At 37.7% G+C, this 16,701-nt stretch overlaps 1 protein-coding gene across 2 annotated transcripts in view; it reads left to right on the forward strand.

Moving 5' to 3' along the window:
• Positions 1–16,701, forward strand: part of EPHA6 (EPH receptor A6) — a 1,039,321-nt gene that overhangs the window by 871,529 nt on the left and 151,091 nt on the right. For both annotated transcript variants that reach the window (XM_025282417.3, XM_025282425.3), the window contains one exon: positions 3,775–3,900. In XM_025282417.3, the coding sequence (XP_025138202.1) occupies positions 3,775–3,900 (126 nt within the window). The remainder of the gene's footprint in view (positions 1–3,774; positions 3,901–16,701) is intronic.

Raw genomic sequence — 16,701 nt, forward strand, 5'->3', positions numbered from 1 at the left:
TGCTCCAGTATTCTTGCCTAGAAAACCCTCCTCCCTCCCTGACAGAGAAGCCTGGCAGGCCACAGTCTACAGGTTCTCAAAGAGTTGGACACTACAGAAGTGACCCTGTGCTTATAGATGCAAGACTTTTTTATGTCTGTGGCAGCTCTGCCCCAGTGAGAGTTGAGCATGAAGGCAGCGTGCCTGCTTGGCTTGTGGGGACCCTGGAGGCAGCAAGTGTACAGGGACTTGGACTGCCTTTGCGGCAGGAGTTATGGCCCTATCAGAGTCTTTTTTTTTTTTTTGAGCCTCTTGTAACTGGTGATTAGAAGGCCTCTTTGGCCAGTCTTTCTCTGTAGCTCTGCCCTCAGGCACTTAGAGGGCTACCTTGCTGGGATCCTTCTCTGTTGTTCAGCGTGTCAGGCACATAGAGGGGGCCCCCCTGTTTGGGGTCCTACTCTTAGATCAGCGCATCAGGCACTTAAAGGGGCTCCCTGGGTGGAGTCCTATTCTGTAGTTCAGTGCGGCAGGCATTTGATGGGCCAGCCTCTCTATTGTTCAACCAACAATGCTGGTGTGTGGGGAGAGAGAGAGACTATGGTGATGGCTCCACCCCTTCCGTGGGACTCAGCAGTATTGCCTTGCTTCCATGGTTGCCTGGCTTTCCTCCACAGGCATTTCCCACCACAATGTCACATCCCCTTGATCCATCTCTCTGCAGTCAACAGCAGCCCTCACCCTGGGATTATTCCACAATCCCTGAACTCCAGTTGCCAGCTGCTGCACCTTCCAGGGAACCTGCATCCCTGTCCTGGGTATGTATGGCTGTGGCAAGGACTGTCTGATTCTCATTCCATTTACGCTGTTTCACTCTCAGTCTTAAATGTTTTCTCCTCTGAGTCAGACAATTGCCTGGATGTGGGAATCGGACTTCTGTTTTAGTTCCCCCACCCGCTGAGGGCAGGTCCAGTCCTACTAACACTCCTGCTTTTCCCCCTAGTTCCTTCATCCTACCAAGATTTGCATGGTTCTATATATTATTTTCCACTGGTCAGGTACTCCTGTCCACTCTCAACTGCTGTTCCGCGTGAACTTCTGTGTCTGAAGGTGTATTCCTGATGTATCCATGGAGAAAGATGTACTCCATGTCCACCTGCTCCTCTGCCATCTTGTTCTCTTTTGCCACACCCTTTAATGTTTAAGGGACTCCAGCTCTGCTGGGTCATTTTACTAAAGCTCCATAGAATCCACAACAAAACCAATTTATTCACAGTATATGACACTCTCTCTATGCTTTCTTTAATCCAATGCACAATCTATAGGCCTCAACCATTAAAGCTTTCATTATAACTTTGTTCTTTTGTAAAAAAAAAAAAAAAAAAAAAATCTCTAAAGATCTGAGAAATGCTGCTTTTTCTTTAGCAACAACTTCCTCCATAGCAGCAAGATACATAGAGTACGGTATACCAGATCCCTTTAATCCTAGTTAAAGAAAGTAAGTAAGTAAAGTCGCTCAGTTGTGTCAGACTCTGCAACCCGGTGGACTGTAGCCCACCAGGCTCCTCTGTCCTTGGGATTCTCCAGGCAAGAATACTGGAGTGGGTTGCCATTTCCTTCTCCAGGGGATCTTCCCCACCCAGGGATTGAACCCAGGTCTCCCGCATTGCAAGCAGACGCTTTAACCTCTGATCATTCAAAGAAAGCTAGCCTCAAATTCAGGGTGATGGGCACCTCCTCAGGGGGCCGGAGTTTCACGTACTGTTTTTAACCACAGCTGTTCATGACAACCCCAACTGCAAATTCCAGTGTGCGTCTTTGTCTTATTTCCAAATTTTTTAAAAAACAATCTTATGTCATAAGAGTTCAAAGTACTTAAAAAAGCTGTTAATTCTAAGAAAATAGGCTGCTAAAGAAGAAAGACTTTGATTAATATTAAAAAGAGGCAAGGCAGCGCTTTCCATAGCTCATGTTAATAAGGTCTGCCTGATACCTGTTCCTCTGGATAAAAATGACTTAGTATGTGCGTATGTTCAAGATATAAAATATAAAGCACTAGCTGTCACTCCATTTGTAGACCTCTGTGATCAAATTCCCTAAATTAAAGTTAAAAGAAAAATCAAAATTTTAACTTATTTTAGGGGTAAAGTTTGTATCAAAGAACAGAGTGAAGTCTTTTCAAAAATATGTGCATGTGCACTAAGTCCCTTCAGTCATGTCTGACTGGGGCACCCCATGGACTATGGCCCACCAGGTTCCTCTGTCCATGGGATTTCCCAGGCAAGAATACTGGAGTGGGTTGCCATTTCCTACTCCAGGGGATCTTCCCGACCCAGGGATCAAACATGCATATTTTACATCTCCGCCTTTGCCAGGCAGGTTTTTTACCACTAGGGCCACTTGGGAGGTCCTTTTCAAAAATATGGCACTTTCTAAATTTGAACTTGTGGAAGGAGAGATCCCAGGTCACTACACAGGAAAACTGCTGTTCCTGATGAGGGTTTCAGGGGTCTCGAATGAGATGTGTTTCTTACAACCACCAGGGTAACTTGATTTTAGGGTATTATTGTGATTTAAACTTACATGTACCATATCAGTTACCAATGCACTAATATTGCAGTTATATTATACTTTCTTCTGAATGATTTTAGTGTCCTTTAGGTCCTTGAGACACCAAGTTGTAATGCCACTATTCCAAAGTGCTAGGTTTCTAATTCACAATCAGGAGATCATGATCTTCCGAATAGGAAATGGCTCATTATTTATTTTTAATCTTTAGTGTAAAGACTTTGTCCTGGGAGTCCACCAGCTGTGTGATATCAGTTTCCCACCCCAGTCCTCAGTTCTTGGTCTGTAAAACATGGAGTTTTTGACTGGATGATCTCTGAAGTCCTTTGTAGCTCTGACATTCTTTTCGTCTGTGATTCATTATATTATTTTATGAATAAACTTCTAAGTAGTTTACTTTTTCTTGTTTCTTTCTCAATAGCATTCTTAAAAATGAAAAAGCGTGTGGTTCTACCTTTGCAAACTCTTATGTCTGGTCCCTAATTAAGAAAAATAAGAATGAAGCAAATTAAGAAATGTGTATGTTGTTTTTCTTACCACTATTTCAAAAATGTATGTGATTATTGTATGGTATAAAAGTCTTCTTAATTTTAGGCTCTCACACTGGTACACCTGAAGTGAGGTACCACTCCTCATAGGGCAGCACACGTCTCAGGCCTATTGTAGCTATTTTCTGCATATCTCTATCGCATGTGGAGGTGAATTCTGTACACAGGCAACATCAATAACATTTATATCCCCTTTGTCAAATGTAGGTTTAGAAATTTATCTTGGTATTCTGGTTCTTCTAACCCTCTTTGATTGTAACTGCTGCTGCTGCGTCGCTTCAGTCGTGTCCGACTCTGTGCGACCCCACAGACGGCAGCCCACCAGGCTTCCCGTCCCTGGGATTCTCCAGGCAAGAACACTGGAGTGGGTTGCCATCTCCTTCTCCAATGCATGAAAGTGAAAAGTGAAAGTGAAGTCGCTCAGTCCTGTCCGACTCTAGCGACCCCATGGACTGCAGCCTACCAGACTCCTCCGTCCATGTGATTTTCCAACTTTCTTTTCAAAAAACTAGGTTTATTTCATAAATTTATGAACAAAAATGCATTCCATTCCTTATAATTACATAACTTCCTTGTAAGGTTTGATGTCTTTGTTGATTGTAGGTTTTGTTCCAGCTAAATGATCAACAGCTTTTCCACAAAGAAGATTTTTTGATTAATGTCCATTTTTATCTCTTAAAAGGATCCTTCCCGGCCATTGGGGTGGAAACGTTCTGCCCCAGCTTCCTGAGAGCAGGGTTTTTAAATAGCCTCCAGGCCCCGCATCCAGCGCCAGGGGGAGGATCTTTGCCCCCCAGGATTCCTGCTGGTAGGTATTTCAGGTGAAGTTTTCTGCCACCAGACACAGCAGTAGAACTGTGCTTACAATTGACACACCCACAATACAGAAATAAATATTTCTGAAATATATTGTTGAACAGAAGTGCAAGTGGCTTTTTGATTAATAGATGAAGAAACCACATTTGTGATGCATAATGCTCCAAGAATAATGTAAAGGAAGTGGAAGAAGGATCTCTAAACTGAGCATCTGATCAGTATAGTGCTGCCTCTTTCTTCTAGGGAAGATTTTTCATAAATAAAAACAAGAGATTCAGGTCCCAAATTTGTAACTCAAGAATAAAACAAGGTCGAATTTAAGCCACTTTACCACTTGGAATTGGCTAGAAAAGAGAATTTAAAACAGTTTAATTAACTGAAAAATAATTCTGTATTTATAGTTTACAGAGATTTAAATAAAGTTCAATTTCACTAAAGAAAAATGATTTGAAAAAAAGTGAGAAAGTAGCAAATGCGACATTTAACATTAACAAAAAGACAATTCTGAGTAAGAAAATTAATGCACAGTTTTCCCTAGAAATATCAATCTGACCAAAACCATATTTTATCAAAGAAGAATAACAAAATATAAGATATTGAATCTTTTAAAATATAATTTCAAAATTTAGTAAATCACTTTGTATTATCCTTATCCATTATCCATTATCCTTAGTATTATGATAATCATAAATTGTGTTATTATTGTTATTTTGTAAAATATCCAGCTTTCTTCCTCCCTTTTACATGAAGCATGCAAGTCCATTTTACATGTGTTTAGAAAAATGGAATTAGGATATTGATCCTTGAATTTTTATCATAATTCTTGTGTTTTTTGTATCATAGATAATACTATGCTACTAATTATGGTAATGATCCTATATTTTCACAAGGGTGATCCAGCCAGCCAAATAATGAGAGCATTTGAAAAACTAGGGAATAAAATGGAAACAAAATCTCATCATGCAAATTTCTTACTTTTCTTAGCAAAATTATGCCATCAATGCCTAAAATTATTACACTGACTTTTTTCATTTGCCTTTCAATTACCCTTGCCTACTTTCAATTACTCTTTCCTACAAAAAGTAACAAACCATAGTATGCTTCCATGTCATTTGGTTTTATCATTGGATAATTACTGAAGTGGCCAACAATGCCATGGATAAAGTAGGGACCAAAATTATATGAAACAAAAATTAGCAATTTTTATTCTCATGAGTGTGATGCCACCCTTTTTTTCTCTCTAGAACAAAGTGGTATCAGTTGCATAGAAATTTTATTGTTGTTGGTGGTGGTGGTGGTGGTAGTGATGGTAATGTTGCAAAAAATTAGAAATAGAAGTCTATATAAACTGAGCTCTCAGAGTTAACTGCAAATATAAAAAATGTAGCTTTCATATATATTATTAAGATTTCACCGATTGGAATTGGAGAGATGAACGGATGATTTGTAGTTTGATAGTTTAATCTTTAACTCTTAATGACAAATCTTGGTGGATTTAGGTATGTTTGGCAGAAATGACAATATGAACTTCAGTAGAGACTTGAATTGTTCAACATTACTGGTAAAAGTGATAACCCTTGTCATTTAGCCACTGAGAATGATAGAAGCAAGATAGTGTTTCTATAACACATACACAAAAACAACTTTCCAGAGAGGAATCTAGAAGAACACTAGCACTCTGTTCATCTAAGCTTTCAGCCAAATTCGCCTCCAGCCTTCATGGGAGATAAAACAGTTCAGTTTTCATTACTTACATACAAATCAGGTATAACAAAATTGCTTCATAAAAAAAATTATAGATCTAAACTTGTTCCTATTCCCCCAAAGTGAAATAAACTGAACTGACTTTTTCTGGCTTATATCACTTTGATAAGTGATCCCTGTATACTTTCTCTGGTATTTTTCAGTAATCATGCTATGATTTCAAAGGTAATTTTATCTTCTTTCATTCAGCTATAGTTTATTTCCCAAGAATTTGCTGTATAATTGTGTGTAAAGAAGGGTGAAGCAACGATCATGAGAAGTTTTTATCGTTTCATGTTAAAAAGGAAAAAGCTAAGCTATTTATCTGCTACCTACTAGCTGAGTGACTCCTTGGGTTTAAGACACCATTTGAGGACACAAAGCACTCCTTCCTTTAACCTGTATCATGGTACTTTTAAAAAGCTGGCCAGAGGTTGATGACTACTGGGCAGAAATTAATTTTCTTTCTACCAATTGGTTATATGTCACAGAACTTTCAGGGTCTCATAGATATTCACTATGTCATTCAAAGAATCAGAAAATCTGTTCTAATTATGATACTAATTTAGTTCCCAATTACTTCCTTAATCAAATTTAAGTGAGATACATGATTATGCCTTGTATAAAATAGGTTATTTGCATTCATGTCACACTGTTCTATTAAGGAATAATATTTTTGCAATGTTTTTACACTAATAATAAAAGAATCACTGAATCATGAGAACCAGAAAGCAGACTAGTCTGAAATCTGTATTTATGTAATGGCTGTCAATTGTTTATATGACCTTTCTCATTTCTATAAGGGTTGTAGTAAAGGGTTATTATTCTTAGTTTCAAATAGAGAAAAATACCAGGAAGTGATGGGCTGAAAATTGAATACCAAATATATTCATATGTTATTGCGGTGCTTTTCAAATAGTAGTCACTCAGTGAAGCAAGAAAATCCCAGGAGAGAAGGCAGGAAGAGTGGGGAGGGGAGCTAACACAAGCAAAGTGGATGGGGAAAGAAAGGAAAAATAATTATAAAAAGACATAAGTCAATTTATATTTTTTTTAATCAAACGCTTCCCCATTGTATTCCTCCCTATTAAATTCAAATTCTATCTCCTTGAATTAATATCCTTCTTGGAAATACGTCATCCATGTATAATCTACAATGATAAAGTTGGTCTCTTTGCTCCACCTAGTTATTCCTTTGATCTATTTCTGTGGTCAAACAGTATTTGAAAGTGAGACAGAACATTTTGTATGCCATAGTGTACTGATTATTCATAGGGTCTTAGACTGATGACTCACCTTATGACAGACTCTACCTTTACACTTTTGATGGTTTCATATGCTTACAATAAACAGAGAAAATCAGAGTAATGAAGTTGTTGAGAAATAGAATTATTCACTAATAATGATGATGCAATAATATTTGGAAGATGCACTGGTCCAATTTTCTGTCCAAAGTTACAGCAATAACTCTGACATCAGGTGACATCTTAAATTTACATAAGATCCAAACATTACAATGTACCTTGAAAACTTATTTATAAAATATAAAGGCATATCCATTATGCTCAGAAGGTAATACCTTAGGTTGAGGTTGACTATGATTAGCTCAAAAAATCTACCTTACACTTTTCTAACAGTGTCATTGTGGAAGACTTGATGCTATTTTTCATTAATGAAATAATTCATATATATAGAGGTTAGATTCTAGGCCAAACCTAGATATATACCTTAAACTAAGAAGCTTTTTTAATTATGAGTAAAGTCCAGAAAACAGCAATCACAGAAAGCAGTCTACATGTGGAATTTAGAAATAGATAAATTCTAAAAGAAAAAAATCATTGTTGAAGGTCTTCCTAATACTTCCTTTGTGGTTAGTTTGGAAGCTCTTTAATTGTTGAGGGGATATTCTTCTGAAACACCATCTCAGTTTGTCTACCTATGCTTTAAATATAATGCTATATATAAAACACCTTTTTTGAGATTTTTACCTGGTTGCATGGAATCACCGACTCAATGGACATGGGTTTGTATGGACTCTGGGAGTTGGTGATGGACAGGGAGGCCTGGCGTGCTGCGGTTCATGGGGTCTCAAAGAGTCGAACACGACTGAGTGACTGAACTGAACTGAACTTGAGTTTTTCTCCATTGCATGCCATATGTTAGAATCAAGGTAAATGATGGGGTAAATAGCTTTTTTCACCTTGCTTTGCCAATTTTGTGAGACTTCCTGTCTGTTTACTCTGAGTCAGTTTAAAAAACAACTGTGAACACATGAGGACTCAAACACCAGACTTGCAATTATTAGGTATAGCAATTCAGTTCAGTCACTCATTCGTGTCTGACTCTTTGCAACCCCATGGACTGCAGCATGCCAGGCTTCCCTGTCCATCACCAACTCCCAGAGCTTGCTCAAACTAATGTCCATTGAGTCAGTGATGCCATCCAACCATCTCATCCTGTCCTCCCCTTCCCCTTCTGCCTTCAAACTTCTCCAACATCAGGGTCTTTTCCAGCGAGTCAGTTCTTCACATCAGGTGGCTAAAATATTGAAGCTTCAGCCTCAGCATCAGTCCTTCCAATGAACTCCCAGGACTGGTCTCCTTTAGGATTGACTGGTTGGATCTCGTTGCTGTCCAAGGACTCTCAAGAGTCTTCTCCAACACCACAGTTCAAAAGCATCAAGTCTTTGGTGCTCAGCTTTCTTTATAGTCCAACTCTCACATCCATGCATGACTACTGGAAAAACAATACCTTTGACTAGACAGAGCTTTGCTGGTAAAGTAATGTGTCTGCTTTTTAATATGCTGTCTAGGTTCATCATTGCTTTTCTTCCAAGGAGCAAGTGTCCTTTAATTTCATGGCTGTGGTCACCATCTGCAGTGATTTTGGAGCCCCCCCCCCAAAAAAAAATAAAATCTGTCACTGTTTTCATTGTTCCCCCATCTACTTGCCATGAAGTGATAGGACCAGATGCCATGATCTTCATTTTTTGAATGTTGAGTTTTAAGCCAGCTTTTTCACTCTCCTCTTTCACTTTCATCAAGAGGGTCTTTAGTTCCTCTTTGCTTTCTGCCATGAGGGTGGTGTCATCTGCATATCTAAGGTTAATCATTAGGTATATGATTAATAGTAATATTTAATATCATTTATTTTTTGCCTTTGGAAAGAGGTTTGGATGAGCCTTTTACTCAAGTAACCAGACTTTTTCATATCCTCACTGCTGTCTCCTGAAAGTAATTGTTAAGACATGAATTCACAATTCAAGTTTCTATAAACCAATAACAGATCCAACTAGACCATTTCTATAGCAAAGGATGTACAGTGCCAAGCCAATATTAAAATGTCTTTGAAGTATGTTATCAATGATTATCAGTATTTTCCTTTCCATATTTCATGTGAAATCCTATATGGAGTCAGGGCAAATATCGCATGCACTATTATCCTGTCAAAAAAATTTTATTGAGAAGGCATATAGTTTAGATATTAGAAATAAGCCAGGAAAAATAAGTAAGGTTGAGTGGCAGAGACTCTAGGATCTAGTGAATATTATATTATCAGATTTTGATGCATAAGAGTACTGCAGAAAGGCATTATGTAAATATATAAGACTGGATGGCAGGCTTTGAAGGAATATACAGTAAGTTAAGAAAAATTGGTATGAACTCAGTTTATCAAGGGAAATCAACAATGGAAAAGTATATATCTTTTAAATACAATCAAACTGAAGTTTAGAAAAATCAAAATAAACTGTTCCATTTCTTTATATGTTCAGGCATCCTAAAAAAAAAAAATTAGTACCTTTGTTTTCAGTCTACAATTGGATATTTAAAACTTAATCACATTTGACAAAATTTCTACTTGCTACAGTTCTCCTGTGGATGATTATTCTTTTTATATTTTTTGGTAGTATTTATGGCAAATTTCTTTATGTTTAACAAATACTGTTGTAATAAATATACATAAAAGATATGAGATGTTGGTTTACAGTTCAAGTAGAAGTCTTTGGGGGGGCAGGAAACAAACTCTTTTTTGGTTGAAGGGTGTGTATTTTATATATTTCTGTGGCTAAAAATGTTGCCAATTACCCTGAATAATATGTATGTGAATGAGTGTTTTTGTTTGTACCTACTTAAACCAAGAGCTAATTATAATAGGAATAAATTAAATTAGATTAAATGTGCAAAGTAAAATCCTGAATAAATGATTCAAAGTGCAAATTTTGAATTTGTGTGTGGTAAGAGAAAACTTCATCTTGATTCCTAATTCCTGGTTTCTTTATTCCTTGCAATGTGTATGATTCAAGCCCCAGTAAGCCCCTCAATACTCTTCTGCACAGTTATGTCTCCTAGACAATGCTCCTCCTTGAAAGTTTATTCAACTCCAGACTTTAAAAGGAAATTCTGTAAACTGCAACTATTTGAAACTAGGATAGGGACTCTGAGGTAGGATCAGGGAAAAGACCAAGATTATTCTATTTCAGATTTGAGGAAAGGTATAGAGAAGAGAAGGTCACTGATTAAATGACAAAGAGAACACACCCCGCTGACAGAAGCACAAGAAAGGTGACATGAGTGACTGTATTTCTAGTTCAGATCAAATCAGATCAGATCAGTCGCTCAGTCGTGTCCAACTCTTTGCAACCCCATGAATCGCAGCAGGCAGGCCTCCCTGTCCATCACCAACTCCCGGAGTTCACTCAGGCTCACGTCCATCAAGTCAGTGATGCCATCCAGCCATCTCATCCTCTGTCATCCCCTTCTCCTCTTGCCCCCAGTCCCTCCCAGCATCACAGTCTTTTCCAATGAGTCAACTCTTTGCAGAAGGTAGCCAAAGTATTGGAGTTTCAGCTTTAGCATCATTCCTTCCAAAGAAATCCCAGGGCTGATCGCCTTCAGAATGGACTGGTTGGATCTCCTTGCAGTCCAAGGGACTCTCAAGAGTCTTCTCCAACACCACAGTTCAAAAGCATCAATTCTTCGGTGCTCAACCTTCTTCACAGTCCAACTCTCACATCCATACATGACCACAGGAAAAACCATAGCCTTGACTAGACGAACCTTTGTTAGCAAAGTAATGTCTCTGCTTTTGAATATGCTATCTAGGTTGGTCATAACTTTCCTTCCAAGGAGTAAGCGTATTTCTAGTTAAACATATGAAAACACTTTAATTTTAAACATATGTAAACACCCCCCTTAAACAACAGTGTTTGCAACACTGTTATTGCTAGGTTAGAATTATTTAAAAACACTTTTTGGCATATATTGATATGTTAGGAGACAGCGTAATTTCCTCAGTTCTGTCTCACTGCAACAAAGATTTAAAATTGTGGACCAGTGTTACAGCTTCATTACAGCTCAGAGTTTTATTTGGTAAAGAAAATCCATCCCCACGCATGAAGATGAGCTGACCTCACAGGAGAAGCGTCAGCCGATCTTGGCTCCCTTTTTTAATATGTTTTGGCTCCTCCCACCTGGCCTGCCCTAGGCAAACTAGAGCTAGCCAGGAAGGGGACCTGTTTATTTCACCTGAGGTTCTCACTCTGGTCCACGAATTCTTCCTTTGTTCCCTTTTCACGGGCTTTTCACCTTTCTTTGTCTATCTTTTAGCCACTGCCATTTTGGACTCCTTTTTCTATTCTAACTATTCCAAAACCAGTGCAAGAAAGGTTAGCCAGATAACATTAAGATTTGTGTTTGGTCTGCTTCCTCTGTTGCTTAAGGTCAGTGAGTTCCAAAGAGTATGTATGTCATCTTTTGGTTCTTTGACTTTCCTGAGGAGAAATACACAAAAGGTTAGAAAATGATTTAAAATTTATGGATGACAACTTGAAGATATCATTTGGACAAAGAAAAGTCAGGATGGGAATATATATAAAATGAAGGTGTAATTCAAACCTTCAAGTATCATTCAGTCTATAAAAACTTTAATCTGTTGCACAGTCTGTGGGTTTAAGGACTCCTATCGTTAGATGATCCTGATGTTGTGGTACAGTTCACAGACTCATATTCTTTATGGAGTATACTTTTTTTCTGGCCAAAAATAACAGACTCTCTTTTCCAAGAAAATGGATATATACTCATATAAATAAATGTTTGTATGTAATTTTAGGAAGTCTCTGGCTCCCCTTGAGGTCCATCAATGAAGAATTTCAGATTATTAAAAACTTAATATTCTATATGTAAAGTTCTGTTTCACTGACATCATGAGCAGCAGCATCTTCATGTAAGATTGACAGTGCATTTAAAAGAAAAAGAAACAAAGCCCAGGGTGCATTTGGTATCAAACTTGAACATTTACAGGCTTCCCTTGTGGCTCAGCTGGTAAAGAATCCACCTGCAATGTGGGAGACCTGGGTTTGATCCCTGGTTTGGGAAGATCCCCTGGAGAAGGGAAAGGCTACCCACTCCAGTATTCTGCCTGGAGAATTCTATGGACTCTATAGGCCATGGGATCTAAAGAGTCAGACACGACTGAGTGACTTTCACTTTCACTTTCTTTGGAACATTTTCAAAGATAGTTCCAATTGTTTTTTCCTGTCAGAAAGACATGAAAAATCTTAAAGGAGACTTTAAGTAATCTCCAGATGTACTTTACTAGTTGTTTGTACTTTTCTATTTTCAGATTCCTTAAATAGTTTTAGCCTTTGACTTTAGCTCTGCTTTCTAATTGGCATAATGCTTTTTTTCTCTAAATACTATTTGAATAAGTTTCAATTTGAATAAGTTTCTTAAAAATCCAGACTTTATATATATGACAGTTTAAATTCTCAGTTGAGAACATATATCGACGCCCTAGAGATGTTCGTGTTTTATTATTACAAACTGTACCATCTATTTTGGTCCAATTCAAAGACACTATTAACACTTTCAAAAGATTCATCCAAGAACCGTTTTCTTTTCAGAAAGAAACATTCTGAAAAATTTTGCACAGTCTGCTAAAGCTTAATCTCCATGTGAGTTAGTGTTTAATCTTTGTGTTTCGATTGGGATTGTTGTATTGGTGTTTTCACCTTAATGCAAAATAAAAGAAACAGAGCTGCGTAAATGCTTCTTGCCTTCCCACAGAGCACCATGCTTGCTCTCCTGGGCTGCTGGGCCACTTTGGAACATAGAAAGGTGGGGAAAGACCAGCCCTGTTGTAAAACACATTTCATCTCAGCTTTTGTTCTCTTGCATTATAGAACAAAGCACAGTGGAAGTTGCCCTGTGGCACAGTGTTAGCTTTTTATAGTTCTATACACAGAGGTCTTACAGAAATGTGCTTAACAAAATTGATCATTAAAAAAATTTTAAATTATTTGTAAGAGTTGCAGAAAAGATTAAAAAGTAAGTAGTAACTTTCCTGAGGGTGAAAAAATAAAAGTAGCTGGTAGTTTAATTTACATCATATATATGAGTCATTTGGATTTTCCTGATGACTCAGTGGTGAAGAATCCACCTGCAATATAGGAGCCTCAGGAGATGCAGGTTCAATCCCTAGGTCAGGAAGTTCCTCTGCAGGTGGGCATGGCAATCCACTCCAGTATTCTTGCCAGGAGAATCCCATGGACAGAGGAGCCTGGCTACAGTCCATAGGGTTGCAAAGAATCGGACACTACTGAGCAAGAAAGCACTGATTCATTTAACAATGTTTTCTCCATTATAATTAAAATCTCACCATAAATAACCAATACAGTTAAGATTAAATATATCCTGTGCAGAAGTTTGTTTGACTTTTAAATTTTCTGTTGATTTTCTTTTGATTAGTGAATCATATAAAAGACCAAAAGACTGAATATTTGATCATTTATATAATTATAACACACTTTTGAAGCCAGTGTAGAGCATGACTTTTGAAACACTACTGGAAAATATGACATCTTTTTCTCAGAGCTTCAGGACTCTTTCTTAAAACGTTCCTTTGTAAATTACACTTCAGATCATTATCATAAACTGATGTTTAGGAGATGGGAGAAGCAAAATCTACAGGTTATCCCAACGAGTTTCCTTAGCATGCACTTCCCTTTGTATATAGACTATCATAAGGCTTCACGGGGCTTTAAAATCCTAGAACTTTTCAAGGACAAAACATCTTTGGCAGCAATACAGCGAATAGTCCATAATGGATTTCCAGGATGTGTTTCTAAGATGAGGCACAGAGAGATTTGGGGCAATGTTTCATATTTTCTGAATTACTAATGGAGACCCAAATATCATTTGGGGGTATGACAAGATGGCCAGGCATTCAGACTCTGAAGCCAGATTGTCTGGCTGCAAGCCCTGGCTCTGCCAATTTCTCAGTGTGTATCCTTGGACAGGTTCCTTCAACTCTCAGTGAATCCGTAATCATATCTGTTAGATTGAACTAGTGATTACACTCACTGCAGGTCCTGGCGTGAGGATTAAACGAGTTAACACATGTACAACTCTTAGAGCAATATCCAGCACGTTGAAAAACTTATTTTTTAAGTCAGTTGTTATTACATATGTTCTGATTTAGATGTAGTATCTATTTTTAAATTATAAACAGAAAAAGTTTTCACAGAAATAAACCAAGAACAAAAGTGATATGAAATTATTTATTTGACAAGCAGTTTAGTTTTGTTTTGAACTTAGCATAAGTTTCATTTTCATGTTTTGAACATTTCACAGTATTACAAGTTTATAAGGATTCTCTGGTGCGTTTTGTTCATTGCTGCCTAGTGTCATGTCCGACTCTTGCACCCCATGAATTGTAGCCCACCAGGCTCCTCTGTCCATGGGATTCTCCAGACAAGAATACTAGAGTGGGTTGCCATTTCCTTCACCAGGGGAACTTCCTGACCCAAGGATCAAACTTGGGTCTCTTATGTCTCCTACATTGCAGGTGGGTTCTTTACCAATTGAGCCACACAGGAAACCCCAATATTAATTAAACTATTGATTATTATATAATCAATTATTTCTTTCACAATAGAGGGAAATCTAAAAGTCGTAAATCAACTAATTTCAATGTATATGCTTTTAATATGATTATTATAACATTACTTTTATATGTGCTGATGTACTAAAAAATCAAGAAAGCCATTCTTAATTCAAATGTTACTAAAATCTTACAATCTGGTTAGTATCTTATTTTGGAACCCACAGTCTAAATTAAACATCTTTGGTGGTAACTAACTTTCATTGTCAACAAGACACTTCTAGTTAAAGAGACATCTTTTTAGTCATATGTAATTTCCAGTGGAAGGAAAGAAAGTACTGAATATTACTGAAGTTAATTGATACAGATGGTATGCCACTGCTTTCTGGAACTGTCAAGAAAATTATATTTCATTTCTTTAGCCTCATATCTTTGACTTACTCTCAAATCCAGAAGTGATATTATTTTCATAAATGCAAAAAAAAACCCTAATTTCTGCTCAACTGTTTTATAACAGAATAAAATAATTTATTATTCAGCATTAATCCAAAGGTATTTGGATCACTTCTGAATTTTAAAAGCAAAGTAAAGCAATTAAGAGAAAGCATTGAATGAAATTAACAATAATTATTATATATATTTAGAAGTTTCAAATAGTTCTAAGATTAAAATTAATTCCAGAATAACCTAAGATATATTGGTAGGGGCAGAAATCTGCAAAGAGAGTACAGAAGACACAAGATGGCTTTTTAGATAGGAGTAAGAATCTACTTCATGCAGATACTCTATATTGTAGAATGATATTTAAATATGCACATGCCACCACCCTTATGGCAGAAAGCAAAAAAGAACTAAAAAGCCTCTTCATGAAAGTGAAAGAGGAGAATGAAAATGTTGCCTTAAAACTCAACATTCAGAAAACTAAAATCATGGCATCTGGTCCCATCACTTCATGGGAAATAGATGGGGAAACAGTGGAAACAGTGGCTGACTTTATTTTTCGGGACTCCAAAATCACTGCCAATGGTGACTGCAGCCATGAAATTAAAAGACGCTTGCTCCTTGGAAGAAAAGTTATAACCAACCTAGACAGCATATTAAAAAGCAGACACACTACTTTGCCAACAAAGTTCCATCTAGTTAAAGCTATGGTTTTTCCAGTAGTCATGTATGGATGCGAGAGTTGCACTATAAAGAAAGTTGAGTGCCAAAGGGTTGATGCTTTTGAACTGTGGTGTTGGAGAAGATCTTGAAAGTCCTTTGGACTGCAAGAAGATCCAACCAGTCCATCCTAAAGGAAATCAGTCCTGAATATTCATTGGAAGGACTGATGCTGAAGCTGAAACTCCTATAGCTTGGCCACTTGATGTGAAGAACTGACTCACTAGAAAAGACCCTGATGCTGGGAAAGATTGAAGGCAGAAGGAGAAGGGGATGACAGAGGATGAGATGGTGGAATGACATCACTGACTCAATGGGCATGAGTTTGAGTAAACTCCAGGAGTTGGTGATGGACAGGGAGGCCTGGCGTGCTACAGTCCATTGGGTGGCAAAGAGTCAGACATGACTGAGCAACTGAACTGAACTCCTCCATTATGATTTAATCAGTCTCATGTGACTGAACATGGAGGTGTTACTATTATGTATAAATACACAAATGAGGAATGTATATAGTGTACAAATGAGGACTCTGAAGCAGTGAGGTAAGTGAGTTATGATAGGGCACTTGCCCAAAGTGCAAGTCTTCAGCAGCATGTGCTCTGACTCTAATCTCACATTTTCTGCCTGCACTATGCTAGTACATAAGGTGGAAGGTAATAAACCATCACAGTTTGCCTGGGACACAAGGACTACCATGATAAAACCAGGAATTAACTGTATCATATAAAACATGTAACTATCAAATTGGGTTAAAGATTTACTGAGCATGGCCATGCCCATCAGAACAGAACGCAGTTTCCCCCTCAGTCAGTCTCTCCCATCAGGAAGCTTCATAAGTCTCTTATCCTTATCCATCAGAAGGCAGACAGAATGAAAACTACAAACACAGAAAATTAATCAAACTGATTACATGGACCACAGCATTGTCTAACTCAATGAAACTATGAGCCATGCCATGTAGGGCGAACCAAAACAGACAATTCTTGGTGGAGAGTTTCAACAAAACGGT

Source organism: Bubalus bubalis, chromosome 1, assembly GCF_019923935.1.
Source record: "Bubalus bubalis isolate 160015118507 breed Murrah chromosome 1, NDDB_SH_1, whole genome shotgun sequence".
NCBI classification, from domain to species: domain Eukaryota; kingdom Metazoa; phylum Chordata; class Mammalia; order Artiodactyla; family Bovidae; genus Bubalus; species Bubalus bubalis.